This window comes from Anas platyrhynchos, chromosome 1 (assembly GCF_047663525.1).
Source record: "Anas platyrhynchos isolate ZD024472 breed Pekin duck chromosome 1, IASCAAS_PekinDuck_T2T, whole genome shotgun sequence".
Lineage (NCBI taxonomy): Eukaryota > Metazoa > Chordata > Aves > Anseriformes > Anatidae > Anas > Anas platyrhynchos.
The window spans coordinates 204,096,383-204,124,361 of record NC_092587.1 but is presented as its reverse complement, the minus strand read 5'-3'; the positions used below and the strand labels follow the sequence as shown (position 1 = coordinate 204,124,361).

General features: G+C 48.2%; 1 protein-coding gene across 3 annotated transcripts; it reads right to left on the bottom strand.

Moving 5' to 3' along the window:
* Window positions 1-3: 3 nt before the first annotated feature.
* On the bottom strand, window positions 4-27,973 carry GDPD4 (glycerophosphodiester phosphodiesterase domain containing 4). 3 transcript variants are annotated; one of them, XM_072032905.1, is made up of 17 exons: window positions 27,819-27,952; window positions 24,284-24,412; window positions 17,780-17,988; window positions 17,274-17,377; window positions 16,529-16,622; window positions 12,756-12,815; window positions 11,227-11,325; window positions 9,792-9,885; window positions 8,186-8,331; window positions 7,766-7,848; window positions 6,827-6,977; window positions 6,091-6,315; window positions 5,133-5,290; window positions 3,425-3,572; window positions 2,346-2,428; window positions 1,444-1,526; window positions 4-964 (listed from the first exon to the last, which is right to left on the bottom strand). In XM_072032905.1, exons 3-17 carry the CDS (start codon window positions 17,960-17,962, stop codon window positions 933-935), a joined length of 1,743 nt encoding a protein of 580 aa, XP_071889006.1. In that variant the 5' UTR covers window positions 17,963-17,988; window positions 24,284-24,412; window positions 27,819-27,952; the 3' UTR covers window positions 4-932. The 3 variants fall into 3 exon arrangements, with proteins under 3 accessions (XP_071889006.1, XP_005024129.4, XP_071889005.1); XM_005024072.6 differs by lacking the exon at window positions 24,284-24,412 and having other exon boundaries at window positions 27,819-27,973; XM_072032904.1 differs by lacking the exons at window positions 24,284-24,412; window positions 27,819-27,952 and adding an exon at window positions 23,066-23,134.
* Window positions 27,974-27,979: the final 6 nt, after the last annotated feature.

Genomic DNA, 27,979 nt, shown 5'->3' with positions numbered 1-27,979 from the left:
GCATTGGAGAGCCAAACTGTATTTAAAACATCACTTACAATTTACAAAAGAAAAAAAAAAGTGTTTTATTATCTGTTCAAGTAGAAATGTATGGCTTAAACCCGGAGATGCTCACACCTCCCTTGCATGGGCGTGGAATTCCTCCCCCATACGTGCCAGCAGCCACCAGGAGAAACGAAAATCGGAATAAATGCCAGGATGCAGAGCAGGTAACAAAGACCTTCCCAAGGGAAAAGCAAACTGGACACCTCGTGGAGCCAGCTCACGCCCAGCTCCATGAAGAAACGTGTTGTGCTCCTGGTTATTGTCCCGGTGGTTACGTGGCCAAGGCACCAAGAAATCCTTTAACATCTGTGGAATATACTCCCTCGCATACAGCCAGGGTGAAGCCTGTCCCATTTGGGTTTATGGCAGGGCTTGAGGAGGGGAAAAGGAAAATCTGAGCTGTCCCTGCCTGTGTTATGGAGAGGCACAGACCCTGGTGGGCCACCCAGCAGCACTCGACCATCGTGGTGGGGCTGGCAAGCTCCTGGGGCTGGAGAAGACCTGAGAGGAGGAAGGGAGATGGTGGACAGGAGGCTGGAGAAATGTGGGTAGCCAAGGGCAAGGAGGACCAGAGGGTGTTTGCAGCGAGGATAAAACAAAGCTGCACAAACAGAGGGCTTACACGCTGCAGGAGGGCCTACAGGATGAGATAGCAGTGGGCTCAGGGGGAAATGGTGCTTCCTACACGAATGCTGCCGGGGAATTTTAATCCTTTCACCATGGTGCACAGCTTCATCATGGACACAGCCCCATCCGTGCTCCCCTGCACCCCGGGAACCCCTGCCAGGCATGGGAAATGGCTCCTCCTTGCCAGGCAGACCCTCTGGGCAGGCTTCGCTCTCCGATCCTCTGCGAGACAGCAGGTCTGCGCCTCCTCCTTGCCCCTGTCAGGCCACGACAGCAGGCATGTTGCTGAGCTCTGCAACAGAAGACGAGCAGTGAGCTACTGACACACCTGCAGCTGTTCTGCCAGCTGTCATGAGCAAACAGCTTGGCCAAAAAAAAAATAAAAAAAAAAAATCCTGCAGTTGGGTCATTTTGTCTGCTCCTTTAGTCCAGAAACCTGGAGCATGGGGGTATCCCCAAGAGATCTGAGAGTGTTCAGAGCCCTTGTGTTCCCTTTTCACAGCATCCCACAGCAATGCAGGTCAGAGGGGATCTCTGGATCTCTCTGGTCCAACCTCTGCTTGAAGCAGAGCTCAGGTTGCTCTGGGCTTTGATGAAAAGCAATGTTCATCACCGGGGAGGAACCACAGCACTGCCCCCGTGCTGAGATAACCCATCAGTATTTCCCCACGACGTGGGCACCCGTCACCAACCCACCTGGCAGGCCCCCGGTGCCCCCACAGAGGTGACCCCAAGCAGGATCCATCTCCTGCCCCTCCTCGCCCCGCTCACCTGTCCTGAACTTGTTGTAGGTGCCGCTCTCCAGCATTGAGCCACCATCGTGGGCACAGCAGGAAAAACTCCTCTCTCGCCACCTGCCAGGGGCAAAGTGCTTGGATCAGGCCACTGCTCACTGCAGTTCCCCCCGCAGCTCCCTGGAGCCCTGATTACCCTTTTTCTACTTTGTCAGGCCTGGTATTTGGGGTTTGCTCAGCTCTTTAGTGAGAAGGGATCCTGGTGCCCAGCTGTGATATCTAAGTGTCCACGTTTCATGTGTAAAACAGCATTTTGAAGGCACTAAGCCTTCTCCATCCTTCCCAAGCAAAAGCAGAGCTGTCATCCACGTAGAGCTGTTAACCACGGCAGAGCTGAGCATCCAACAGCCTGACCCCAGTTTCTCCATAATTAAACCTAGATAATGTCTTGGACAGCACAGGAGGAAAGAAAATACGGTGTCTGTGACACTCAGATACGCTCATCTGGGAGGATGGATTCCTCAGTGGCTCTGATACATGCAGACAAAGAGACATGAGGTGCTCAAATATTAAGGAGCGCTCTCCTCCTAGCTTACATCCAATGTCCAAATAATCTAAATAGGAAACATAGAAAAATTGGTTTGTTTTCCAGCTTTGATAACTGGATTCTGCTGCTACTCTCAACCCGCCAAGTCTGCACTGAATCCTTTGGTTGAGCGACGTCTGAGTTCTCAAAAGGAAAGGGAAATATATAGCAAGCAGGAGCAGTGCAGAGGTTTTTGGAGACTTCAAGGCCTATTTTTTTTTCTTTTTTTTTTTTTTTTTTCTTTTCCCTAATTCTTGAAGAGGAAGATATCCTCTAGAGCAGTCTTAACCCTTCATTCCTCCAAGGGGGACAAGAGATCAGGCTAGCACAGCCGCTAGCAGCTCAGTACTTACCAGTGCAGAGCGAAGATGAGTGAGATGAGGAGCACAGAGGCCAGGTCCGTCAGGATCCACATGATGTTGTACTGCTGCGGCGTCTGGAGGAGAACAACAGAGGACATATTCAACACCAAGGACCCTAAAATAAGCAAGAAGGCTGCTCTAGCTCCTCCTTGCTTCTGGATCATAGCAATTCAGCTCCCTGGTGTGCATGTGAAGGCTTTGAGGTATTTGGTGGCATTTGAAAGAGGTCACCTGCCAGCGGGTGTTGGTGCTAAATCATCAGTCAGCAAAAACAAGACTGCTGCGTGGCCACGGAGACTGGACCACATCACAGTGAATACAATAGGGACTTGTTTGGACAGGCAGGCCCTGTAGTTTTCTTTACTTGCCTATGACATTAATATTAACAGATAGCATCTGGTTGCCCCTGGCAAAACTGTCCTTTAGTGAAAACCACAGAGGGGCTGGGTTGGTTCCTGCTTCAAGTCCAAGAGAATCTGAAGGTTTGTCCTCACATCAGACCTTCCCTGCCCTCAGAATGGACTGAAATGATGCAGTTTTCTGGATGGGAGATGGGAGCACTGTAAAATCTACTTCAAGAGTGTGAAACCAGTCAGTCAGAGAGGTAACCTGAACGCAGGGACTCTGATTAGACCAGTGCCCCAGGTGCTCCACAGACCAAGTTTCTGAAGGAATGCAGGAGTTCCTGGGATTTAGGAACTTCTGACAGCAATAAGGTTCTTTAGAAGTTTAAAAATTGAAATCCTCGTGCAGTATCTGCATGTGCCCTCAAAGGCTCCTTCCTTTAACCCTAGACAAGTCTCAATATGACTTATTTTTCCCTCATGTCAGGCCTGAGTCTCCAAGTCCAGCCAACTAGGGTGCTTCTCCATGGGCCAAGAAGAACCAGGAAAGGGGGATGATGATACCTGGAGTGGCTCACAGGAATGAGGTGAACCAGGCTCACGTTAAATCTGTCTGCATGCAGAGGGACTTTATCCATGTATGAATCGAACCATGGTCTCTAAAGGTACCCATGAATATCTGACTCCTATTTTGTACCCCGGGAACAAGGGAGGATCACTGCTTACCATGAGGAAGAGGGGCTGGCTGAGATTCTTCAGCATGTGGACGGCATTAGTGGTCACAGAGTGTGCCCCCGAGCACCACGCCAGGGAGAAGAGCCACGGCTCATTGATCACATAGAGGTTGGTGGTGATGTTTGCCTCCGCGTATTTCCTTTAAAAGACCAAGAGGCAATTGCCTTCATTAAGAAAAGCAAGGAGGTTAGTACTTCCTTGGGGCTGAATCAAGGAGAGCTGGCAATTCTGTATGGCAATTCTGTCCTAACTTGCTATGGGACGTAGGTCAGGAACAGAAAGGAAGCTCAACCACCAATAATGGGTTAATAATATCTAATTCCAACTCCTACATGGGCAGGGATATTTCCCACTTGGTCAGGTTGCCCAGAGCTTCTTCCAGCTGGCCTTGGGCACTGCCAGGGCTGGGGCACCCCCAGCTCCTCTGGGCAGCCTGGGCCAGGCCCTCAGAGGGCAGAATTTCTTCCCAAGGCCTCCCCCTGCCAGGCTCCAGCCGCTGCCCCTCGTCCTGGCCCCACAGCAGAGCTGCTCCAGCCCCTGAGCATCCTCGTGGCCTCCTCCGGGCCCGCTCCAGCAGCTCCGTGTCCTTGTGCTGGGCCCAGAGCTGAATGCAGTGTTGCAGGGGGGGCCTCCCGAGAGCAGGGCCCAGGGGGAAAATCCCAATCCAGCTGGGGGCTGCCAACTAATATTCCGTATTTCACCTAAAAATGCATTTGTCATTTCCCAATAGTGTGTTTAAAATAATCTTAAAGCTCATGCTTCTTATGTTTGCAGTCAACAGCTGGCCATTCGTGAACTCCTTATAAGTTACTGAAATTTAATATGAAGCAAGGCCATTCCCTGTAAAACACTAAGGGAATGTATCAGTATGAGCACTTGTAAATTTATCTACAGTCTGCCCAGAATTTACCCAGATTTACCCAGATAGATCTACCTAGCATTGTAAATGTTGGGAAAATTATCACTAAGAAAACATGAACATTATTATTACCCAAAGGGCCAAACATTTTCTTGTAATTGTTTTTAATTGGTTTTCAATGCTTTTTAGCATGGGAAAAGAAAAAGAAATCCTACATACAGGAGGAGAGCTGGATAGGTAAGACATTTCATGTGGGTTTTTAAAAATATCACTGTTCATGTAAGAAAGACAATCATTTTGGAGAATCCTTCAATAAATGTGGAGCCTTCCACTGGAGACAGTACTTTGTTAGTGTGTCCCAAGCAACAGAGATGATAATGAAGTCTCCAAAATACCATCTACAAGAATGTTGTGTTCTCTCACCACACCATTGTGCACTCACACTGATGTTTGTGGAGGCCATAGGAGGTTAAATAGTTGTGTTTTTTTTTTGTTCTCCATGGTTCGTTATTAGCAATATTGAGGATGGCATGTGTAGAAACCAGGAGACACCTGAATTCTTCTGGTTAGAAAATCCTCAGATCCCAGTCAAGTAAATATGGACTTGGACAAGGCGGAGTGCAATTACATATGCTACCTCTTGGCCATACACAGATTAAAGAGTTGGAGTGAAATAAAGTCCTTCAACTCCAAAATGTAACAGGGTCGGGCCACTTAACCTAAAACAGCTCTTGCCAGAAATGCTGTAGATCCTGGAGCTGGTCACTGGAGGGAGTCATTGCCACACACATGAAGCAAATGTCCTCGACAACAGTGCTTGGGGCTGAAACTGCAACCTACCGGATATCTTCACTGGACATTTCAGTGTAGGCCAGATTGAGTTTGACAATATTGTCCATCAATAGGTCTTCAACTGGGGCTTTAGTGCCCATTGTCTGCTGAAACCCGGGAGCAACAGAGTGAACAAAGGACCTCATATCATTCTCCAGCCATAGGACCTGCAGGCAACAAGAGGACTCGGTGAATTCACAGTGAGCTCACTAATATGCTATGCCCTTCAAACAAATCCAGTAAAGATAAGATCTTGAGGGACTTAACCCAGCCTGTCAAATGATACAGTTCTTGCAGTGATCAAAGCACATGGAGATTCAGGGTTTAAATTTGCAAGTCACTTTCATCAAGAAATCAGTATTCACTGTTCCTTCTTATCAACTTGAAATCAGTAAGAACATTACACACAGCCCAACAAAAGATGTGGTGTTTGAAATGAATGAAAAGGATACTTTGGTGAATGGGAAAGGCAACAGAAAATACTCTGTTCTCCATCCTCCTAGCATGGGAGCAGATATGGATCAGCCTAACTTTGGAAATCAATGGATATATAACCTGCTTCACATGGATTTAGCATCCATCCTAAGCAAGGAGTTAACAGCGAGGGAGGAAGGCAATAAAGCCTCCCAGCTACTTTAATTTAAATTAGGAAGTTTCTATGCAATATATAAAATAAGCAGGGGCGGCTTATTAGGGTGTAGGCTGACAGTTATCACAATGGTGAAAAGACACAGTTAGGGATCTACGGCATCACTGGTCTATCTACACTTTCTGATTTGCTGTGTTGCTGTAGCATTGTGCCACTTTGTACCTGTTGAGGAACTGATAGGAGGACTATATTCCAAATGATACCTCTGAAAACAACTGGGATGCAGGGGGAAAGACTGAATGCTGGTGAAGTCCCACCAAGCATGACCCCAATTCAGAGAACAAGAAAAAGGGATACAAAGAAGAGCGGCCAGCCTACCAGATGGGGTCTAATCCCCGACTCGTTGAGGATGACTTCCAGGGTTCTGTTGATCCACGAGTGCCTGTAAGGATGTTTCTCTGGAGGGCGGTAGAGATCAAAGATGACAAGTTTATTCTGACTGTCTGCGAGGCGCAAGAAATTACTTAGCTTGTAAATTGACTGATTCATTGCCTGCATTTGATCTGCCCTTGACAGTGAGCCCATGCATGAAAAGGGTTTGTCCTAGAAACAGATATAAAAATGAAATCAGTCAGTCACATCTAGTAGTAAGCTGCATGCAAATGTTTCATATCTCTGTGAAGGAAAATGTTTGACATCAACCCTCAGTAGGTGAGGATATTCTATTCTGCTTAGCTCTTCTACCTGAGAAACAGGGATAATTAACCCTGATGACACTGCTTCTGGGACATAAATTGTGTAGCTAGCTCTGCTGTGATTCTCTGTCCCACCACGTTAGCTGTATTACACACAGCACCTTGCACAAACAGCTGTTTTCTTCTTTCTCCAGCCCATCTGTTCTGCTGCTGCCATGATAAGGAGCTACAAGAACACCCACCAGCCAAATAAAATAGGTCTCCTGGGCCTAAAGGCCAAAGGGACAAAGCAAGGAGAGCCCAACTGATGGAGCTCTACTGACTTTAAGTCTGGCCTCAACAAAAAGTTTCTCTTCTTTCATACTAATAAGCTGTAGCCAGCCGGTGTCTCTTCTACAACAGTCATTTATGGTGCTTACCTTAAGGAACCATGCTCCAGCATTCAACTCCTTCAGGGCATCCCAGGAGAACAAGGCTGCGTTTTGAGCAGTGTCATTGGGATAGACCTCCCTGACGTTGGTTGTCCTCTTCAAGCTGCTGTCATGCATGAGGAAAGGAACGCCATCGTAGCTGTTGGAGAGCAAGAATTCAGGTCACATGGAGTGGAGATCATTCATGGCACAAGCAGAGTCAAACCAGGTGAGAACAACGTCTGGGCCACCAAGACACCAAGCTATTCCAAGCTTAAATATTGCTGGGTGACCTTGGTGAAGCTGCACCTCACTGTGACTCGTTTTCTTCAGGGGCAAAGTGGAGATGGTGGCATTTATGCCTGCCAGCCTCTAAAAGAAAATGAGTAGTAACTTGTGGCCAAAGGCTCTTTTTGCTGACACCAGAGCGCCTCTACAGGTTTCAGAGGACTGAAGTTTAAATGGATAGAAAGGCAAAATTCTCTTTTATAGAAAGGTCTTTATTAATAGAACACCTAAATATTAGTATTTTAGTTACTCCGTGCCTAAAAACTGCTCATCCTGCCCAGTAGGTCAGAAGGTCATGGCAAAGAGTCCCATACACAAAGGTAATTAAAGGTCTAATAATTATGACAATGACAGCACAGGTCTAATCATGATTATCTGGTGGTTTCTAGGCCTGATAAAACCTTCACTGAGCCTGGAAGTCAGACCACAGTAGGGACTTGTCTTTATGTGTTGCAGAAGTGTTTAAAATACCCTGTAGAAATAATGATTGTTAGATAAGAGCTTATTGAGAAAGAGCCATGTCCCACAGCCCTTAGCATCATGCATCAGCTGAGGGACCCTCTTCCAGCTGTTGGCAGAACCAAATTGCCCAAAGTTACATGGCCCCCAAGGCAACTCCTAGAAGTATCTGGTTTGGGAGGTGTGATTTTTTCCCCTTACCTAATGGTGACATCTGTTTCAAGACCATCCCCACCATGTTCAATTGTCTTCTGAAATGACATCTCAGTGTTTTCTGGTGCCAGCTGGGGAAAAAAAAAAAATTGGGCCATAAGCAGACTGGCTTTAGACATACTCTGGATGACTCTGTAAATACTTTCTGTCTCCTTGTAACACATTTTGTATTAAGGGACCACCATTATCTCATTAAAGTCACCTGTTTGCTTTCTTCCACCTTAGCCACCAAACCCACCATGTTCCCTGTTAGCAAACCCACACAGTGATCATTTGGCTGGCAGCTCCAAACTGAAATGTCTCCCCTTCCACCCTCCACTGATTTCTTAGGAAAAATAAAAATAATGATGATGAAGTCAACAACTCCCAGGATGAAGAAATGATATAAAATACCTTCTCCAAACCTACCATGGGTGCTCCGCGGTGTCCAATGAGGGCTGGCTTTGGTCCAAGTGTCCCCACCTCTCTGATGCAAGGCGAGTACATCCCCAGAGGTATCAAGAAAAGAAAGAGAAGGATAGCCAGGTATGGACCAACAATTACCACCTGAACAACTGCAAAAATTTGAAGGAGGAATGCTAGAGTTAATCCATTTGGTAGCACAGTGTTTGCCTTGCGGTGTGACTTTTAACACAGCCCTCCAGCTAAATAACTGTTGGGCTTTGTCCCATCCCATTTTCCATCCCTTCTTCCCCTAATTTTCACCATCTGTCTAAACAATACAGTCCAGGACAAAGAAGGATTTGGGCTGTTTAGGCTAGGATTGCAAGTGTTGTGCTACAATTGCATCTCACTATGCATTCCAGCAAGGCACAGCCTTCACTTCTTTTTCTTTAGAGATGGTGCAATGCAATTTCCCCCACCTGTAGAGGGATGATCCTCAAAAGAAGGATGCTTTTTATTTTTTTCTTACTCAAATAAGAGCAGGCAACATTTTAAAGTTTCATTCCCCATTAAAAAAAAAAAAAAAGAGGAGGAAACTTTCTCCTCCAGTTGTGTTCCATCCCCTCCACAAGAATGCTTCCCTGGTTCCTTAACCTGCCAGCTCATTACCTATGGTCTTTGGAGTCTGTTGACATGTTACTCAAGAGTCTCAGTGGGCACCCTTCACTTCAGAGAATGAAACAGTTCCTCTGAGAAGCACCTACGCACCAAAATTGATTTTTTAGGTGGGTACCACCACCCCTCTGCACACTGTACCACTGGCTCTGAAAGAACTTGGGGTTACACCAAGCCAACGTATGAAGTCAAGTGACCAATAGGCACAGTGGGATGTAAAGTCTTGGATCCCAAAATGTTCCTCCCTACCCCCAGCTGCAATTAAATGCAGAGAAATTCCTAGGCAGAAAAAGAAATGCTCCCACCAGCCTATTCTGTCTGAGGCCAATGGTTTCTGGTACAAAGACACATCCACAGATGGGTGTAGACAACATTGAATATATGGAGAAACTAGGTCAGAGAAAAAGAGCTGGTGCCAAAGCCAGGCTTTTAAGCAGTTGTTCTTGACTCCTTTCCTTACACGTCTTGGAGCTCTCCAAGGGATAACACCAGGAAAGGAAAACAAAATCCTTTAACAACCAATTTGAAAGCTCTTCACCCCAACTCATCTGGCTTTTCCTAGGATTCTCTATTCTGGACTGACTTTCTGAGACTGTGAAGCTGAGCATAGCAATTTCAGCCACTGGCTGCTCTCTTCTTCAGAGGGCTGACCAAATTTCCATGCATGATCTAGGACTTGGGGACTTTAGCTAATCTCCTTATCCTCAGGGCTTGTCACTACCTTGGTATACACCAAAACTCTGCAAGGTAACATGCAAATCACTATCAGATATAGGCAGACCCAAGACAATGCATGGCGTAAGCCCCAGTCCTGCTAATTTCTCTGGAATAATCAAAAATTAAAGTTCACCTCCAGCTGGAGTGTGGATGTGGGAGGAAAGGGCTCCTGCACGCCTGATTTTCCACACTGACAAGTCTTTTGTCATACAGGGAGCAGGAAGCAGAGCTACTGTACCTTTCTTATCTGCTCTGATGGCATACAGAGCCATGGGCCAGGAGAGGAGGACCATGATGGTTATTGCCCCTATGTGGAGATAGGGGGCTGTGATCTGGCAAGGAGAAAAAAGGATTTTATTCAAAGGATGAAGTGTGGATACAGACAGAAACAAGCCCCAACACAGCTGCAGCCTCCCACGTAGATGGGCTCCTGCTGTGGACACCAGCCGTTTATCTTCTCTCCCATACCCAGGTTGGATCCACAAAACTCCTCTGGAGTCAGGGCAGAGAGATGTTCCAGGCTGGTTCCCCACACTGAGCAGTGCTCCTCACTTCAATACAAAGCTCTCCTTTCCTCTCAACCAGCCAAAAGGGACAAGTCAGCCCTTGTCCAGGGATGGTTTGGCAAAAAATCACCTTTACTACTACACAAAAACCTGTGAACATCTTCCAGGGAGCAGCATTTTTAATCCAGTCTAATCCAATCCAATCTCATTCAGGTAACAGTCTTGTCCATGGCAACTAAATCATCAATCTGATGTCAACAAACTGGAGTTTCCTCAGCCTTTCCTATCACTTGGTCCATGCCCAATTTTCTAAAATTTAAGGTTTGGAGAAAGCAGAAGTCATTGAGAGGTGTCATTGTGTGTGATACTGTCTGCCCTGGACACCTGATCCCAACTTCTTTTGACCAGAAGCAGGATGCAGTTGCATCAACAAAGGTGCCACCTGAGATGGCCAAGATATCTGAGATAATTATGCAGGGCTAGTGGACAGGACACAGGATCTGCCAAAGACTTGTGTCCTTTGGGAATAGCAGCAGGAGGCCAGGTGAAGCATCTCAAAGGGCATGAACACCCAAAATAAACCACACCTGTGGGAAACCCAAAAGATTTTGTGTCTCCTTCTCTCCATCCTCCTAGAGTCTGAAAAGGGGAGAGGAAGATGAAACTTTCTCTTTACTTTTGCCAGTGCATTAGCCCTGATTCCTATCCTCAAGGGATGAAGCTCTTCTGGGTCACAGGAGACTGAAATTGGGCTGATGCTAAAAGCTTCTGAACTGGCATGAGCTGAGTAGGGAGTGAGTTCTTGCTCCAGTAACCCCACCAGCCAAGGGGGTCTGATTTACCTGCCCTCAGCACCTGCTAATTAACAGTGGACTTACAAAAAGCTTGCCAAAAAAAAAAAAAGGAAAGAAAAAGGATATGACTTCCCAAAATGAGACATGTTACATCAAACAGATAGCTTGATACCAAACCTCAGGTCTTGGCTTCCTTCCTTCTTATGGGAAATGTTAAGTCTTAATAAAAAATTATGCAAAACTGCACAGACTGCCAGGAAAACCCATGTGAAAAACATTTACCACATGGAATAATTTCCACCGATTGCCACGCAATACTTCAAGAAACCAGTTGTATTTTTTCAAAGAACCTCCTTTCAAACAAACCTCTTACCTGGAACGAGAGGCGGACTGTTTTCCACTGATCTCCCCAGAGTACAGATAATATGAAGAGGGCTGTGATAGAGAAGCCCAGGACAAGAAAAGTCCCAATCTGTGGAGATAAAAAGGACATAAATAAACTTTGGCATTTCTGCATAGGGTGTGCAAACTGTTTGCCTCACAGGCTTCTTTAAGCAGCTTGGACTCAATAAGTTTGGGATGCACAAGCTTGGCTGTGCCAGTTCATAGACAAAGAGATCTAATGGGACTAAAGCCAGACCCACGGTGCTATAAATTGGATTTTCTGTATGGCAAAACTGATTTTACAAATTAAGTACCTAGCCTGAGCCAGCCCTCAAGGCTCCCTCTGTAGTCATGGGAGAAAGAGAGGAATTTACAGAGGCGATCCATTTCCACTTGCTGTATGATAAGAGATGCCTCTCTCTGTCTGTTGATATAGATGGAGCCTGGATGAACAACTATCATTAAATCCTGTAGTTGGTTGAATTCAGAAGCACCAAATTAAACCCAAAAGAGACATCAGCACAGCTCCCTTATGCTGAGCTGCTTTGGAACTGGATTCAGCAACTGCAAACACTTTGGTAGTTCAGAAATAAGAATTTAATCTTTAACTACAAAAAAAAGTGAAGGGCCAGCTCATTCTGTGCTGGGGCTTCTTGCCCAGGTTGGTACCAAGAAGTTATGATGACAGCTCTTCCTGGAACATCGTCTGCTGAGAACTAAACACAAGTAGAAATTGGACCAAGGCCCTAACCAGTCTTCAGGGACATCCTACAGATCAGCATCTTAATAATCAGTCCCTAATCTCTTCCATATAGGCATGCAGCCTCATCATTTCCCACAAATTGCTCTACAGCTTTCTGGTTCTTCTGGAGGCCCATTTTTGATAGTGAAAATGATTGTTTCCACTGTGTAAATGAAGAAAAAGAGGATCAAGTATTTTGACATTCAGCTATTCCCCTTCACTGTGGGATTTTCAATCTTATTACGCTTTCCCCTAAACTGCTAGAGGCTTATTTTTGAAAAACCTCACCTGGCTTTCAAGAATTTCTGAAGAAAGGTGATTCTTATGCATCTTTTTGCAGCACTGTTTTTAAAGCTGCTGGCTCCTGCTACAGGGACTTACGCTGTGCTTCTCATGGAAACTTTGCCTTTGTCTACATGTAACCACATGTAGGCATGTCAAATACAGACATCCTCACCTCAGTGAGTCACCATGGGCTCCTTTTAGAGACAGTGGGGAGAAAAGGTACTTTAGGTGTGATTCATCTCATCTCAGTTTAGGTGTCTGTGACCAGCTGGATGATTTGCATCCTTGGAGGGTTCATTTCCCTCATCTGACTGCACAGGGAGCTTGGGGTGATTAGCTCACTTGGAGATTTCATTAGTATGGGTATTTAAAGCCTCCTAAGATTAACCTCTTCCCTCTCTCCTATAACCTAAGCTGTTTTGCATGCAGGGAAACAGCACAGGCTGATTGTTCAAAGCATGGTTAGGGTTACCAGAAAACCCTCTCCCCACCTTGTGACTCCAGTGCAGGTACAGCTGCTGACCTTCTGCAAGCAAACACATCGCTAGGACCTGGGAAACCAAGAAGAGATAGTTTGCATCCTGGTACAAAAGAACAAAATGAGGCATTTCTGGAATTATTTTTATATAGGGAAGTCACTTCAGGCCTTTCTGCAAATAGCAAGGCAGGGCAGGTGAGTGGAGAGAAGTGGTTATTGCTACAGTAAATATGCTCCTGAAATGGCCAAGCACACACCAAAACTGCCTTGTAGGATCAAAACCTTCTCATGAGTGACAGATACTTGAGCATTTTGGGGTACACACTTTGTGAATACAAACTCTGATAGAATATGGCCTGGGCCAGCATCCATGACATGAAAAATACAGCAGCAACCTTAATTGTTTTCTATATATTTGTTGTCATTAGAGGCACATCATCCAAGGGAGACAGCTCAGGGAATAAAAGTCTCAAAAAATAAAATAAAATAAAATAAAATAAAATAAAATAAAATAAAATAAAATAAAATAAAATAAAATAAAATAAAATAAAATAAAATACAGAGCAGAGATCAAAGGAAACCGCACGTTGACAGTAACTGCAAGAAATGCAAGAAATGCACATCTCAGAACATGGAAAACTGCCTTGGAGATTCAAAACCTCTGGTTAATTTTTAATCCCCAGCTGTGGCCCTATGGCTGGTGTGTTCCTTTCCCTGCTGGCAAATTGGAGCCCTTGGGGATCAGGGTCCCATGAGGCACAGCACAAACCCCAGCCAGGGCAGGGGACAACCTGAAAGGCCCTGAACACCAAGTAAAGGATGAGGAAAACCAGTCCATGGCTCTGCTGGGGACTATCTTCAGGTTGTCACAGACAACTGATGAACCTGGTGATGAGTTTCACCAGCCCAGATCCCTTGCTGCTGTGAAAACACGTGGGTCTATGCTCAGGTGCATGGAGAAAGCTTCCCAACAACTCTAAGGGATGGTTGGGAACCAGTATCACCAGATATGAGGGTTTAGAGAACAAAACATCTCTTAGCAGACATCAGTACTCCACGCAGACAATAATTTATGATCCAGGTCCCTTCAGAAAAAGACACTTCCAAATTTTTCCCCTTTTCTGCAAGCAATCTTACAAAGACTTGGTCCTTCTAAGGTGCGTCCAAATGCCTATTTCAGAGGCTGTGCTCAACTCCACTCTCTCCTGCTACTATGGTGTAACTTTCCTACAAAAGATGCAGCACATCTGGGGATGCCATTGGAGGAAAAGCTCATTCTTAGGGATAGAAGCAACAGCTCATTACCAGCTTACAAGAAGAATAATCACCAAGTTTCATCCTCGGATGGTGAAGGAGGAGCTCTTGCAGTTGCTCCACTGGTCACTGGTGGAGAATACGTCTTGATGGACCAGTGAGATGATGTGATATGGACAAGATCTGTCCTCTCTGTGCTCTGGCTCCTCAAAAGCTGCCTCAGGACCTGTCCGATCTGCTCTTCCACAGAGAGCAGCTGTGTTTAATGGTGTCTCGCACAGTTCCACCTACAGCAAGACTTCCTCAGGCCAAAGGACAACCACCACCAGCAGGTCTGGCTCCTCCAAACTGCTCCCACACATACCCTGGGACTCACTGCAGTGGGGGCTTGACAGCACAAGCCAGGTTTCTACATTCACTTTCTGCCCAAAAAAATAAATGGAGGCTTTCAGAGCTTCCATTATACCCCGATCTCTCAGGGATGAAGGCTTGAGGTCACTCTTTGGACTTCAGTACCAACATACAATTCTGAGTCCTCTTAGAATATGAATGCAGAGGCCCCAGCACATCTGAACCCCTTTACATTATAAAGTCACGAGTTACCTCCCCAAAAATCGCTTGGAATGAATGTGTTTAAGTGAAGAGAGGCAAATATCATCTGTTGTGTTTGACAGACTGAACAAGGAAATATTTTTCTTCTCCGCTGAGCCTGAACCGTCCTGCAACAAGACCCCGCTGCTTAACCTTTTAGCTTTAATGGGGATGAGAAGATTGCCTTGGGAGTGATAACAATTAAATTAATTGAAACTGATTGTCTGAAGAAAATTACACTGGTGCATGCAGGCGGAGGGAGCCTTTGCACAGACAGCAAGTGCTTTGTTGGGCAGCACTTTGCCCAGCCCCTGGTGGCTGCTGGGCAGAAGAGTGTTTGCTTCAGTGGTTCACAATAAGGACGTGGAAGGAGGCCTCGAGGCTCCAGTTGGGTGGAGAAGAGATTATGGTGCTCACAAACAAAACCACCCCAAGCACGCCTTGCTGTAAAATCTCTCCTCTAGCAAGGGCATCAGTGTGCTCAGCTTTCTGACGTGCTGGGCTGCTGATGCAAAACATCCCAAGGAAGCATTGCCTGGGTGAAGATCTCCAGTCCTCCCTGCAACACGTGGAATCCTCTGTCCTCCACATCCCCATCCCATGTCCCTGCAGGTCAGGATGTCTGTCCCAGGTGATTGAAATTGGCTGATTCAGCCAAAAATCTGTTGAGAAGTAACAAGCAGGCAGCACAGCCAGCCTCTTAGAACTCAGAGAATCATAGGAGTCTTGCCAAATTAGACGTGATGGACATAGCGATGAAAGCAAGCAGGGCAAGTGCCCTTAGAAATACCCAGTGACTTTGGGTGGATTAATTAACAGCTTCATGAAGATGAGGAGCAATGATGAGGCATCTTTAGCAAAGCTCAGAGTTGCCCAAAGTAGCACTGCAACCACCAAAGCACCCACACTGATCCACTGACACCGGGAAAGCCAGGTAGACTTAGCTAAATAATAGACATTAAGCTCTACAGCCACCAGCAGGCCTCCAAATCCTTGTAATTAAACATTGTTATTTGTCCTACTTAGAGATAAGTTAGTCCACAGCTTTTATAACGTTACTGATTGCTTGTAGCATGGCCAAGCAGCTGTCCTATTTCTCACTTCGTCATTTTATTGCTAGCACTGAAATAAAATCACTATTTATTTGTACTTCAGCAGGGACAAAGGACCTCAGAAACCTGTTGTGTTGGGCACTGCGTGAGCAAGGCTAAAAGAGGTTCCCTGCCACGGGCAATTTACGGGCTGGCTGTATGGTGAGACGTCAATGAAGGGGTAAGAGCAGCAGGAACTGATGATAAAAGCCAGTTGCCTTGGTCACAGAGGTGAGTCAAAGCCACAAGCTCAGCCCCAGCACCTGGCATCTCAAAACGCAAGCTGGAGTGGGAATGAGACTGAAAGTGGGGAAAAATTAATGGGATTTGGAAAAGTGAAGGCCTCTCTTTGGGCATAAAGTTCAGGAATGTTTGGTGACCACATCTGCGGTCTCCACCTGGAGGCAAACCCTATATATAACCCTATAATGTTTCCCTTCTTCTCATGAGCTTTACATTCAGGATTTGAGGAATAACTGCTTCGACAACACATCACCACTACAAGACTCAGATCTTCATACTTCCCTGCTGCCAAATAACAAAATTCAGCTTCCACATAACCAAAACTGGCACAGCTTTGCTTGTTTTGAAGGAGAAATGGGACAAATTCACCAAAGGGAAATCACTGAGAGAAACCACAGAACCTACATCTAGCTCAGAGACCCTTGTGCTGAAAATGCTCATCCACAGGTGGGAGAAAATATCACAAATACTCGTTGTGTTCCCAATCCTCCCCAGGTAGCTACTGTCAAGTGTCAGGGCTAGGCTGGACTTTGGTCTGACACATTAAACCACCCCTATATTTATTTTCTAGGCCCATAACTCACTCCTTAACAGGAGCCTTACTTACCAACAACAGCGCGATGTACATGAACAGGATCGCAGCCACTACCAGGAGAACAAGAGACCAGAGGAACCAGAAGCCCAGGTTCCCATAGTTATACCTGAAAAGCAATAAAACCTTATAATAGCATTTGTGGTACGTCTTATAATAGATTTTTTGCTGCTTTAGCACAGGGCTGGAGGGAAAATATATTTGAAGGAGAAAATGCCAGAAAGGTGGAGGAGCTACAGAGGCGTAACACAAGGAGAGAGAGGGAAGCTTTCCTTTTTACCTAAAGGCTCAATAATATTATTACACCTCTCGTCCCCATGGTATTTGAGCTATCTGGATGGCATCTAATTTTAGGGGCCAGAAGGAAAGGATTTGCCTAAAACCACACTGGTTATTTCTCTGTCTCCAGACTGGGAGCACGCAATTCCCTTTGCTCTGAGATAGCTCTGCTGCCAGCCACTACGCTTCTTCAGAGGGAACAGGAGAAAGAAAAGAAGATGAAGGGAAGGAAAGAGCCATTTAGTCCCTTTCATTCACTATTTTTGCAACGATGGTTGTTATCTTTCTTACAAATCCACACTTAACACTTGTACAAGGAAAGGGCAGAGCCTCAGCACCTCTGGAGACCCTGGGAGTTCAGTTTGGGTGCTTGAACCAAGATGTTAAGGGATCGAAGCTTTGGCTCGTGACTGAAGTGACCTGCCTGCCTGGGGTGTCTCGTTAAAACCCGAGTGGGAAAGGAGGAAAACGAGGCACTTACCAGTCAAAGTTGTTGTAGTCATTTTTCGCTTCACCCCACATGTACAGGAAGACGAGAGAAAAGCAGAAAGCCCCAACGAGCAATGGGAAAAACACGCATTCCCGCTAGAGAGGGGGAAGAAGGACAATCAGTCAGAGCCTCATTTACTCCAAAACAAGCAGAGCAGGCTCCTCCTTGGGGATCTCCAGCAGCCGCCTGGACGTGGGGCTGGGCCCCCTGCTCGGGGTGGCCCTGCTGGAGCAGGGCTGGCACCACAGGGACCCGCAGCTGCCCGACACCACCAGCCACTCGGGGACACTCTCTGTGTGGTGGCACAGACAAATTGAGCCCGCCAGAGAAGCACAGCAACCCCTCCAGCCCCCGGAGCTGCCATCTAGGACACCAAGAGTCCAAGGTGGTCTTTAAGGGAGGTTGGCCCTTTGACCCACAGCATCAACCGCTTCTCAGTTTGGACTGATTTTCCCGGTGCAGAAATGAATGTTTTTGCTGATTCTGAGCTGATTTACCGTCTTGCAGCAGCATTTCCCAGGCTCGGTCCTTCTGCGTTGGTACCGCTTCCAGCGGCAGCTGTAGAAACCCGCCAGGCAGGAGATGAAGGGCTGGTGCTCGTACCTCTGCAGCAAGTGCCGGCGTACCACCTTCAGCTTCCCAAACTTCATCCTCTTGAGGCTGGTGGATGTGGCCTCCATCTGAGGAGCTTTATCTCATCTTCCTCCTGCAATGAGATCACAAGAGTGATGTGAGTCTCCTTGCCTTCGGGGCAAGCTTGTCAGAAAGAGAGGAATTGTTCCCAAGAGGATGCCGAGACCAGCAGGAAAGGTGGCTGAGGACACCCCACCAAACTTTATACCCCCAAGAGAGATGTCTAGAAGAAAATTACGGTCATTGTGAGTCCCCCTGGTGGTCTGTGGTTATAACTTTGGTGCTCTGCATCACCTCTGAAGGAACCTCTGCCTCCCTTTCACTATACAGGGAAAGGAAATCATTAACTTCAGCCCTCCTTGCAGATTCCCAAATAATGTCGGATGAACCTGCGATGAACTTAGCCATGGGAATTAGCTCAATATCGCTGTGACCTGTCTCCAACCCCTTACCACTTTAAGCAGTTCAGGTAGGAAAGGGACCAAAACTCTCCCAGGGCTCTCCCTCTTATCCCAGAAAAACTGCAGCACTGCAGAGACCGATCCCTGATGGAAAAAAAACATTTCCTGACTCGAAGAGCTCTACTGGCAGCATGTTGCAAGGCCAGAAAGAATAGCTGTAAGGATGCACACATGGGAGATCTGTTCACAATCAGGATTTTAAACAAACACTCCGGTGGTAAATTGCAGCCGATGTTAGCAGTGAAGCAAACAGCACAGGGGTTGTGCCAGCAAAGAGCAATTAACCCAGCAAGGCTCTATGGAGACCACGAGGAAACATGAAGGTAAAACAGTCCTGTGTTGGCAAACAAGCACCACGATCCATCGTGGTACAGAGATATCCTGAGATGCCCTCCGAGTGCCATAGTGCCCCTCAGTCCATGCCAGTCATGTTCAGGTGCAGGCATTTCTGCTGCAAAGTCCCAGCTCAGGAGTCCAATCCCCTTAATTTATCGGATGGAATAACAGTGATTTAAGAGCAAAACCGAACAGATTGCTGCACTACCCACGTGGCTAAAATGTACATGCAAGTAGTTTGCAAACAACTCCAAGTCCTGCGTGTCTTTGCAGAAATGAATGGATAACAGCTTGCAAATTGACACTACATAAAAACAACCAAAAATAAAAATAAAATCCAGACCTATGATCATTTTGCAGAAGGCACAAATGAAACAAGATGCAAGTTAAAACCGAAATGATGCTCTCCTGCTGTATTTCCTGCTGTATATTCCCACCCTAGCAGCAGCTGGGCTGCAAAGGAGAGGGGATGGAAACGAAGCACAAGAGTTGTCAATTTGGGCTGCTTCTAACCAAGAAGTGCCCACGTGTGCCATGCCCTGAAAGCTTTCCTGAAACAGAGATATTTGCCCATCCAGGACACTCGGTTCACCAGCATCAGATCTGGAGGCAGCAGGAGGTCACCCCCTGGTAAAAAATTGATGCTGCTCTCACGTGGCGACGTGGCGAGCCTGCTCTTGAGTAACACCAGGCACGAGGTGGGGTTGTGGGCTCTGTGCCACCAGCGAGTGGAGCAGATGACATCTGATCCTGCTGTCCTAGTCAGCTGGCCTAAAATATGCCTGGCATAAGTCCAGCGATTGCCAAATTGCCCAGCTGTGTCTTCTGAATGCGTTTGAACCTTCAGAGCTCTTACCAGAAGGTTTACACATGCCATGCGGGTTCAGTATTTGTTACCTTCTAGTAGGATCCCTAGACCACGATCTTCCCCATCAGTGAAGCACAGCATTGTTTTTTCCCCAGCCCTTGATTTAACGCCTCATCCTTTCCCTCCAGCAACAGGAATGAAGACACGGGATCAAAACCAGCAGCTCTGCTGTCAGAGGACCGTGAAATTTGCCATTGCATTCCTAGTGGGGACACGAGGCTCACGCATCGATATTTATCTATCAGCATATAGGATTTGACAGGAAAACAGATGGCAGAGACCTCAGCACATCGTCCTCTCCATCTGGCTGGCGGGATGTTAAATCTGGATGTTAGTCTAGATGCAGGACTAGCTCTCTCATAAAAAGGGCAGGTGATGGAGATACCACCAGCCCCCAAGACAGGCTAATCCTCTCCGAACCAGCTTTACCATTAAAAGGTTTTTTTCCATGCCTAGCCTCCTGTGTAACAGTTTAAGCCCACCACATCACGACCTGATGGTGATGGATCTAGAGAGCAGAGCAAATGTTTCCTCCGTGATGTATTTCACAACTGTTTGGCTGACTGCCGCCTCGCTGGAGCTTTTGGAAGGGGTAAGCACAACATCTCACATAATGGGAAACATTCACGTAGCGGCCTTTAAGAGAGCTTCGGCCTTAACCACAGCCAAACAAACCAAGGGGTCCTCTTGAGCATCCGCTTCCTGGCAGCGTGAGGTGGGTTTGGGATGGCCACGTGCAGACCTCAGAGCCCTTGGTGCTCAGAGGATTCCTCTTGTCTCATGGCTGAGCCCTGGGACCCCGGATGATGTCCTCAGGGGGGGCAGTGGCACCCACCGCTTGTCATCCTTTTGGGAAATGACATGTAGGAAGCTGAAGTTTCGGAATCTCAGTTTGCAAAGCCCCCCCGGTCATGACTCGTCCCACGGCTGCTCCTGGTCCCACTGGGCATACGGGGCTCACGCTGGAAAAGCAAATGGGAGATTCGGAGCCCCACGGCTGCAGGGCACTGCTGGGTCCACCGGGGAACAAAGCATGGGAGATGCTTGAGATATCGAGTGAAGAAAGCATTTGTGTGTAAATTCAAAGGAAAGGATCGATACGGGGCAAAGAACGTCGCAGTATAGGGTGGGTGCAGAGTCCAAACGACAGGAGGGCCACACCAGGATCTGGAGCAGTTCAACCATTGCCAGGACACAGCAAGAGACCTCACTGCATCTAGATTTGAAGCAGAGTGCTCCTAAAACTTGGAGGCTGCCCGCAACCCCTCCCCAGCTCCACCAGACAAAGGTAAATGGCTGGAAAAAACAGACAGCAAACCCCAAATCCGCTCACTGGGAAAGCCACGGGTGCAAAGAGCAAGCAGGAAAACATGCATCAGCAGGAGAGCAAAGTTTAGGGCTTCAGCAAGCGAGCCATGACAGCAGGAACACGTTTTCCAGCTCCGTAAGCCCAAGAGACCTCAGGTCTTTCCCTTGCAAACAGAGACTGTTTGCTCACAGATAAGAGTCCCCGTAATTGCAGGCAGTTTTGTGGGACTGCTCATTTCTCGCTGCTCGACGGAGAGTGAGGAAAAGCATGAGAACTAGCCCGGGGGGTGGTGGAGAAAGGAGCTGGAGAAAAAATTGGGAAATACATTCAGCTGCAAAGCCTGGATGCAGAAGGTAGCGCCAGCAGAGCTGGCTGGAGAGGCAAATGCATGAGCAAGGAGAGGATCCTTGCCTAATTATTGTTGTTATTATTATTATTTGATGTTTAGAGCTGGGGAATTCATCTTCTGAGTGGTAAACAGGTACAGAAGCCAAACCAGCCTTGGTTCTGCTTGGATCGCAGCCTTGGTTCCCTCTTGTCCCATTGCCATCAGCCTTTACTTTCTTTTCCGAGAACAGAAGAGGTTTGACACAGGGAAGGAAGAAGGCTGATATGAAACACGACCAGTCAACACCTCCCCGCGGTACGGGATATGCATCCTTTCCTTTCCTTTCCCTGGCAGGTGATAATTATGATTTATCAGCAAGACATTCAACAGCTCCTTTATTAGCCCTAATTATTCCTTGCTTCTGCGTGGGATCCCAGGGAGGATGTGCAGCTCGACTTGTAGCCCCGAGGACTGATTAGCTGTGGGTTTGAGGCAGATGACAGCCCTCAGCACACAGAAATGCCAGGGCTTACCCCAAAATAATGAATGAACGTGGAAAGTGAAGGGGTTAACGAGGAATAAGTGCTCCTGAGGCTGCAGGAACAATACTCGATTCATTTTGTGTGCTGCTGCACACCTCCAGCAGGCAGTGGCTGTGGTTTTCAAAGCTCTGGGGAGGTTTCCAGCAAGGTTAATGTCCCGTGTTTTGCAATATGCCTCCGCAGCTTGAACGGTCATAAATAAGCACGCCTGCTTCAGAGAAATGAACCTGCCAATGCAGATGAAGCCCTGCATCTCCTCGGGTTGCAGAGGGACTTACAGAGGAGTCTCGGTGCTGGGGCCCACAGGTCGTGAGCTGTGCTGGGGAGGGGTGCTGTACCTTGCCCAACACCCAATCTCCTGCTCAGATCCTCCCATGGAGAAGCAAACATCACTCCGAGGATGAGGAGCTCATCACCTCAAAGCAAAGCCACACATCAACCATGAGAGTTTGGAGCAGAAGAGGTACCTTAATCCCTGCCTTTATTCCTGAGGGCTCATCATAGGAACGAACACTTCAAAGCTGAACCACATTTTTGCCCAAATTATTTTTTTTAACTCCTCCTTTCCCCAAAAATCATTTGGTCTCACTTCAAGATACCTCTCCCAATAGACTCATGTTTTGACCAAGTTTGTCCCCAGCCCCCGGGGTTGACTCGTGATCCTCAACCTCTTGCAGAGCCCTCCTTTAACCCTAATCATAGTCATCACAAATCCCAGCTGGTTTTCTTCATCTTCAAAGCACTTTGCGGGCTGCCTTAACGAATGCGTGCCTAGGAAATCGTTGGCCAAGCCTCAGAGCATGTGCGATGGATTTTGTGCAAATGCTTTCAGTTTTGTGTCGAAACAGGCAAGGGGAAATCGTCGTGTTTGTCAAAGGGTCTCACGGAGCTACAAAAGATTTTTTTTCCCTCTTGCCTGCTAGGAGCAAAATGAGTGTTTTGAATAAAGCCAATGAATAGTAGCTTAGAGTCTTGACATGAAAATAAAAATAAAAGGAAGAAGAAAAAGGAGGGGTAGAGGAAGACTTCCCAAGTGCCACAGCACTGGCTGGATTTTTGGCTGGACCCATCCCTTGTTGCACGGAGACTTCCCAAAAGGGCCGGGTGGTTTGGGGTCTGCTGCCCCAGTCCCTCCATCTACAAGGGGCAGAGGTGTGGGGTTGGCACGTATGGGGAAGCTTTCGTCTACAGGAATTCTCCTTTGATGGGGAACGGGAAGTAAATCCCAGCATAGATGACCCGTAGGGTCAGGGTTTGAATTATTTTTGCCTGCCAGCTGTTTGTAGAGATGTCCCACCCCACCTACCTTTTAGAAAAGCTCACCCAGCTCACCCCGCTGTCCTTCTGGGAAGTCCTGCCCGCCCCAACCCTCCTCGTAGAAGGTTCCACCAGCCCCAACTGTCCTTCCAGAAATTTCCACCACACCACTCGAGTGAAGGCAGCCGCCTACAGCCTTCAGCCCACACCACCCTTGGGTCCCCAGGACTGAAGATAACAAAGTCCTAAACTCTGACATCAAGTGCTGGCCCAAACGTAGCAGGTTTTTATGCTGTAGCATCTTTTTTCCGTAATTTCTCATGAGCTAAAGCATGGAGAGGGTCTACTTCAGCCACGGAAGGGCCTGAAAAACATCAGAAATCTCAAAATAAAATAAAATAAAGGGTCGATATTCATTTGTAGGACATGGCTCTTTCTTCCTCCTAGAAGATGAATCAAAAGGTCTGGGAACAAGGTGGGGATACCTAGGGGCAGAACTGGGGGCAGTGCCCCAGGAGAGCCCAGCTCTGCACACCAGGGCTGCCAGATATCGGGGTGTTAAAGGGCTCTGCTTGCAACGAGCCCCGGGATCGCATCGCTTCCCAAACTTTCCTTTCGGGCTTGTTTCATTCACGCCCACGAGAGAGCTGAAGGGTTGAGAAATCCCCCGCTGAGCAGCCAGCGTCTCGCATGCGATGCTGGAGCAGCAGCAGAGCTGGGACGTCCTGGCTGGGACAGGAGATATTTGTTTGCTTAAAGTGAAGAGGGAAAAGGAAAAAAAAAAAAAAAAAAAAAAGTAGAAGCAAGGCTTCTTTTTGTCCTGTAGTGCCACTTCGGTGCCTCTTCAGACCACTAGCCCCCAAAACAGCCACGTGTGGGGTAGCTCTGGCCCCATTGCTGGGCCCTCAGCAGCTCCTTTCTTCTTATTTTTTTACCCCGAGAGCCTTCACGTAGCTGATCCTTCGTAGAGCTGATTTTTAACCCACAAGCTTGGGTTACAGCCCCACATTGCTCAGCATCAGGATGCCTGTTATATGGATGGCCAGTCTTTTAGGGGAGCTGGATTCCCTCCTCTGGGCACTACAGGTGGGCAAAGGCAGAAAATAGCCCCAAAAAAGGTCATTTTGGTCACCCCAAGAGCGAATGGGGAGGACTGGGAGGATCCCACCTACAGGTCAAGCCTGAAATGGAGTCTCAAAGCAGACTGCTTGGAGAGGAAGCTGCTCCCCACACTTCGGTGTGGTCAACAGGAGGGTTTTGTCCTCACCTTGCTCGTGGCAACTTTGCAGGCGGTGCAGGGCATGGGGCCCCTGGGTGGCCCTTGGCTCTCCAAAAAGTCTCTCTGCCACCCTTGAAAAGCAGCAAAAAGGGCTGGGGAAGGAGGAGGAATAAATCCCTTGGAAGCCAAAAAAAAAAAAATTAAATTAAATAAGGAGCTCAGAAAAGAAGGGAAAACATTTCTTTGAAGATTAATCCCACTTTGTGCAGTTCAGCACGTCCTGGCTCGGCTCCCTCTCCACTCCTGGGAATTCCCAAGCGTCTCTTTGTGCCCTGCTTTTCGGGGGAGATGATGGGATGGGGACGCAGCGTGGGGGAACCCCCTTGGCCCCCCCCAGCCCCGCTGAGGGCAGAGCAACGCCGCCAGCTCCATCTCCACGGGAAGACTTTGTCCGTCGGCCAAAAGGGGGAGAAGAAAAGAGGTCTGCAGATCACATACCTCCGCCGGCGGCTCTGCAGAGCCCTATTCAGCCAGGACAAAGGACGGGGGCCCTGGATGGTCACCGCCCCAAAGCCCCCAGCGCCAGCCCTCCCGCGGGCTACCCGTGTTAAAGTTCAGGGTTTGGAGCAAAACAGCCCTGCAAGGAGGGGAGGCAGGGACGCTTTCCACGCCGTCGGCCAGAGGTTTCTCTATTCAGCTACCCGCAGCATCCATATGCATCAGGGCTGGCCCTTTTTACCCCGTAACAATGCCACCCCGCTGTTCCCAGCCTCCCAGTGCGGTGGAGCCATCGCTCAGAGCCTCCTTTTCCCCCCTCATGAGCATCTCCCTCATCGCTCATTCCCTGTAATTTATTTAGCCGTAGAGTTTGTGGTGGATGTTTTAATTATTCTGGTTTAATTCCTCTGGGACCCATCTCCTCCGCGTTTGAGTGGTTGCAAGGAGTGAAGAGGAATGGGCACAACTCAACCCATCCAAGAGCAGACGTCTTGGACAGGTTGGATCAACACAGCCAGAGTGCCAGGGCATGGATCCAGCCCCAGACATAAGGACATTCATCAATCCAACCCAAAAAAACCCCAAGGACCATTTCTTGGGCTTCCCAAGTTGCTTTGATACAAGTATGGCCCTTGGGCACCAAAGCCCATTGGTGCCTGGAAACCCTGCCCTCGTTTGGGGTCTGTCTCTGCTGCAGTAGGAAGAAATGAAGGATTTCTCCATGCATGGCTAAAGGAAGCAGACACAGGGACCCCAGAAGGTCAACAGGCTGATTGAAGGTGGCAGTTCCCAATGCTGTAGTGCCTCATTCTTGTGGAATGGCCCCAAAAATGTCCCCAAACCAACAACCACCATCACAGCCTGGCAGCAGGCGAGGAAAGGAAGAGGTAAAGCACGGGCTGCATAATTTGGGGGAAGGAGAAGGAAAATGGATCAGAGCCGAGCACCTGCGTTTCACGCCCAAATTGGGATTTGCCCAAGCAAGAAGCTTTAAGAAGTTTTCAGGGAAACGGGGCACTTTGGAGAGAGCTGACCCTGCAGAACCTCTCAGACCGCTTTAAGGCATGAATCAATTAAAGCAATCACGGAGCAAAGGTTAATCAGTAGCGAGTACATCTTAAGAAGTAAGTAGCCTTTTAAAAAGCAATTGCTCCTGCCAATTCCTTCCTCCCCCCCCTCTCCCCTGCTTTTCTAAAGGGGCTTTTAGTTCTCCGGCTCTGGAGACCTTCCAAAATAAGTCCTGTGATTAAGGGCGGCTGCGAAATCACGTGGCGGCAGGGGATGGACCCGAGGTGGCCACAGCAGCTCGGTACCACGGGGGGCTGAACACCTTCCAGGGGCCTCCAGACTAATTAGAGCAGATGGAGGCGGGAGGGACGAGGGATTGCTTTTTGCAGTTGTGTTTGAGAAGGGAGGGTAAGGAAGGGACTGGCTCCAAAACATGTCTACTGGCTCCAAAACACGTCTCCCGTGGGATCCTGAGCCCGAGGGATCTTCCCAACTTCTTATCCCATCCACTCTTTTTGAAATAGGAGAGGGACAAGCCACCACGAGGTCTCTTGGGCAGGATTTGCTCCACGTGGGGAGGAGGCAGGATCCAATGTGCCGGGTTAGGGCACCTCAGCTGAGGGGTGATGCCTTCAGAAGCCGATTGCACGCAATTACAAATATGTTTCTGAAGCTTCTGGGCTCTTGCACAGCAAGAAAACAAAGCCTCACTGCCCCAAAATCTACAAACATAGAGAAATAATGCTTCTTGTATGTCCTGGCTGGTATTTTATCACACTAAACACCACCTTACATCAACTTTTTGCACGGAGGAACTTCCTGAGACACATGCAGTCCCGCAGCAAGTGATCACCAAGATTGCAGAGCTGCTTTTTCATCACCCCCAACGACACCTCAAGCCCCAAAGACACCATCCAGCCACCTCCTCAGCCCAACACCATGCCATATTCTGTGATCCTGTGATTAGAAAGCCACGGGACTGGCTGTGACACCCAGTTTTCTATTTCTCTGCAAAGTTTGGAAACCCTGGAAACCCTGCCCACCTTTTAAACATTTCAATAGCAGAGCTGCAAAGAGCCAGCTTTGGCTCCCTCCGCACGCGGAGCATTTTTCCAATTACAATCCAGCTGGTCCCACGGCACGTCCCGCCTTTTCTTTTGTTAAAGGCAGCTAAACTCTTCGAGCAGCTGTAGGAAATTATTTCCCTTCTCCTTTCCCCTTCCACCTGGTGTCGTGTGCCGGAGGATAAGTCCGGAGAGAGGCTCCCCTGGGAGACCAGGATTCCCAAAGTAAGAGTAGGAGGGAAGAGAGGGTGATGCACACCCTCTGGAGCTCCAACCAGCCAAAATCTGCATTATCCAACCCAAATTGGTCCTCAGATTGACACCAGCTAACCGAGCTGCTCCTGATTTACACCAGCACCCAGCCCCACAGCGGGGCACCCAGCCTGGGGAAGGGAAGGGGTCGCCCATGGAGCTGGCTGGCAGCGGGTGGCAAACCCAAGAGCCTTTGCCCCTTTCCAGCCACCCCGATGATTCGCAGCTGTTCCCAGCAAAAAAAAAGAGGCTCCTTTCTGTCGTTTCCTATGGAAACAGCCCTTTATCTGAGGCATTACCAATGCTCAGCCCCCGGCTCCAGCAGCCCCACCGCCCACCCACCGCTCACGTCTGGCCCCAGCTCCCTTTCCTCCCCTCAACAGGTGGCAGCAAACTTATCTGGCAGGGGTGCCAGCGCCAAGTCGGACTCCTGAACTCCTTTTTCTCTCAAAAAAAAAATAAAAATAAATCACCGGGAACCCCCCCGATCTGCAAATAATCCCCTTTTGTTCCCGCTTCTCCCCATCCTCCTGCTTTTCGGGCTTTGTTTCTCGCCGCCACCCAGGCAGCAGCCGCGACAATCGCCCCGCTGTCGGACGCCAACCAACGCCCTCAAAACTCCAAAGAATAAAAGAAAAGTCCTAAAAAATCCATCCCCCTCCTCGCAGGGCTAACTTTTCATGCAGGCAGGAACGAGCCAGGAGGGATGCATTTTGCACAGAGGGAGCATCCTTAGCACGAGGACGTTGGAGGTAACTCACCTCGCCGGGACGCACATGGAGGGGTTGTTTTGGGCTTTCTGCTGCTCTCGGCTCGCCGTGTCCTCTGCTCGTGACACTCAGGACCCGAATGGTGGCACCGCTGTGTGACACCCAGCATTAGAGAGGCTGCCGGAGCCGTCCCTCCCACCGTAGGAGGGGCC

Excerpts from the sequence above, each read along its gene's own strand:
- GDPD4 (XM_005024072.6), bottom strand. The coding sequence starts at position 17,962 with ATGGAGGCCACATCCACCAGCCTCAAGAGGATGAAGTTTGGGAAGCTG. Across the intron at positions 11,326-12,755 it reads ACCTGCACTGGAGTCACAAG|ATTGGGACTTTTCTTGTCCT; the intron begins GTGGGGAGAGGG and ends TTATCTCCACAG. Across the intron at positions 2,429-3,424 it reads GCCAGCCCCTCTTCCTCATG|ACGCCGCAGCAGTACAACAT; the intron begins GTAAGCAGTGAT and ends GTTCTCCTCCAG.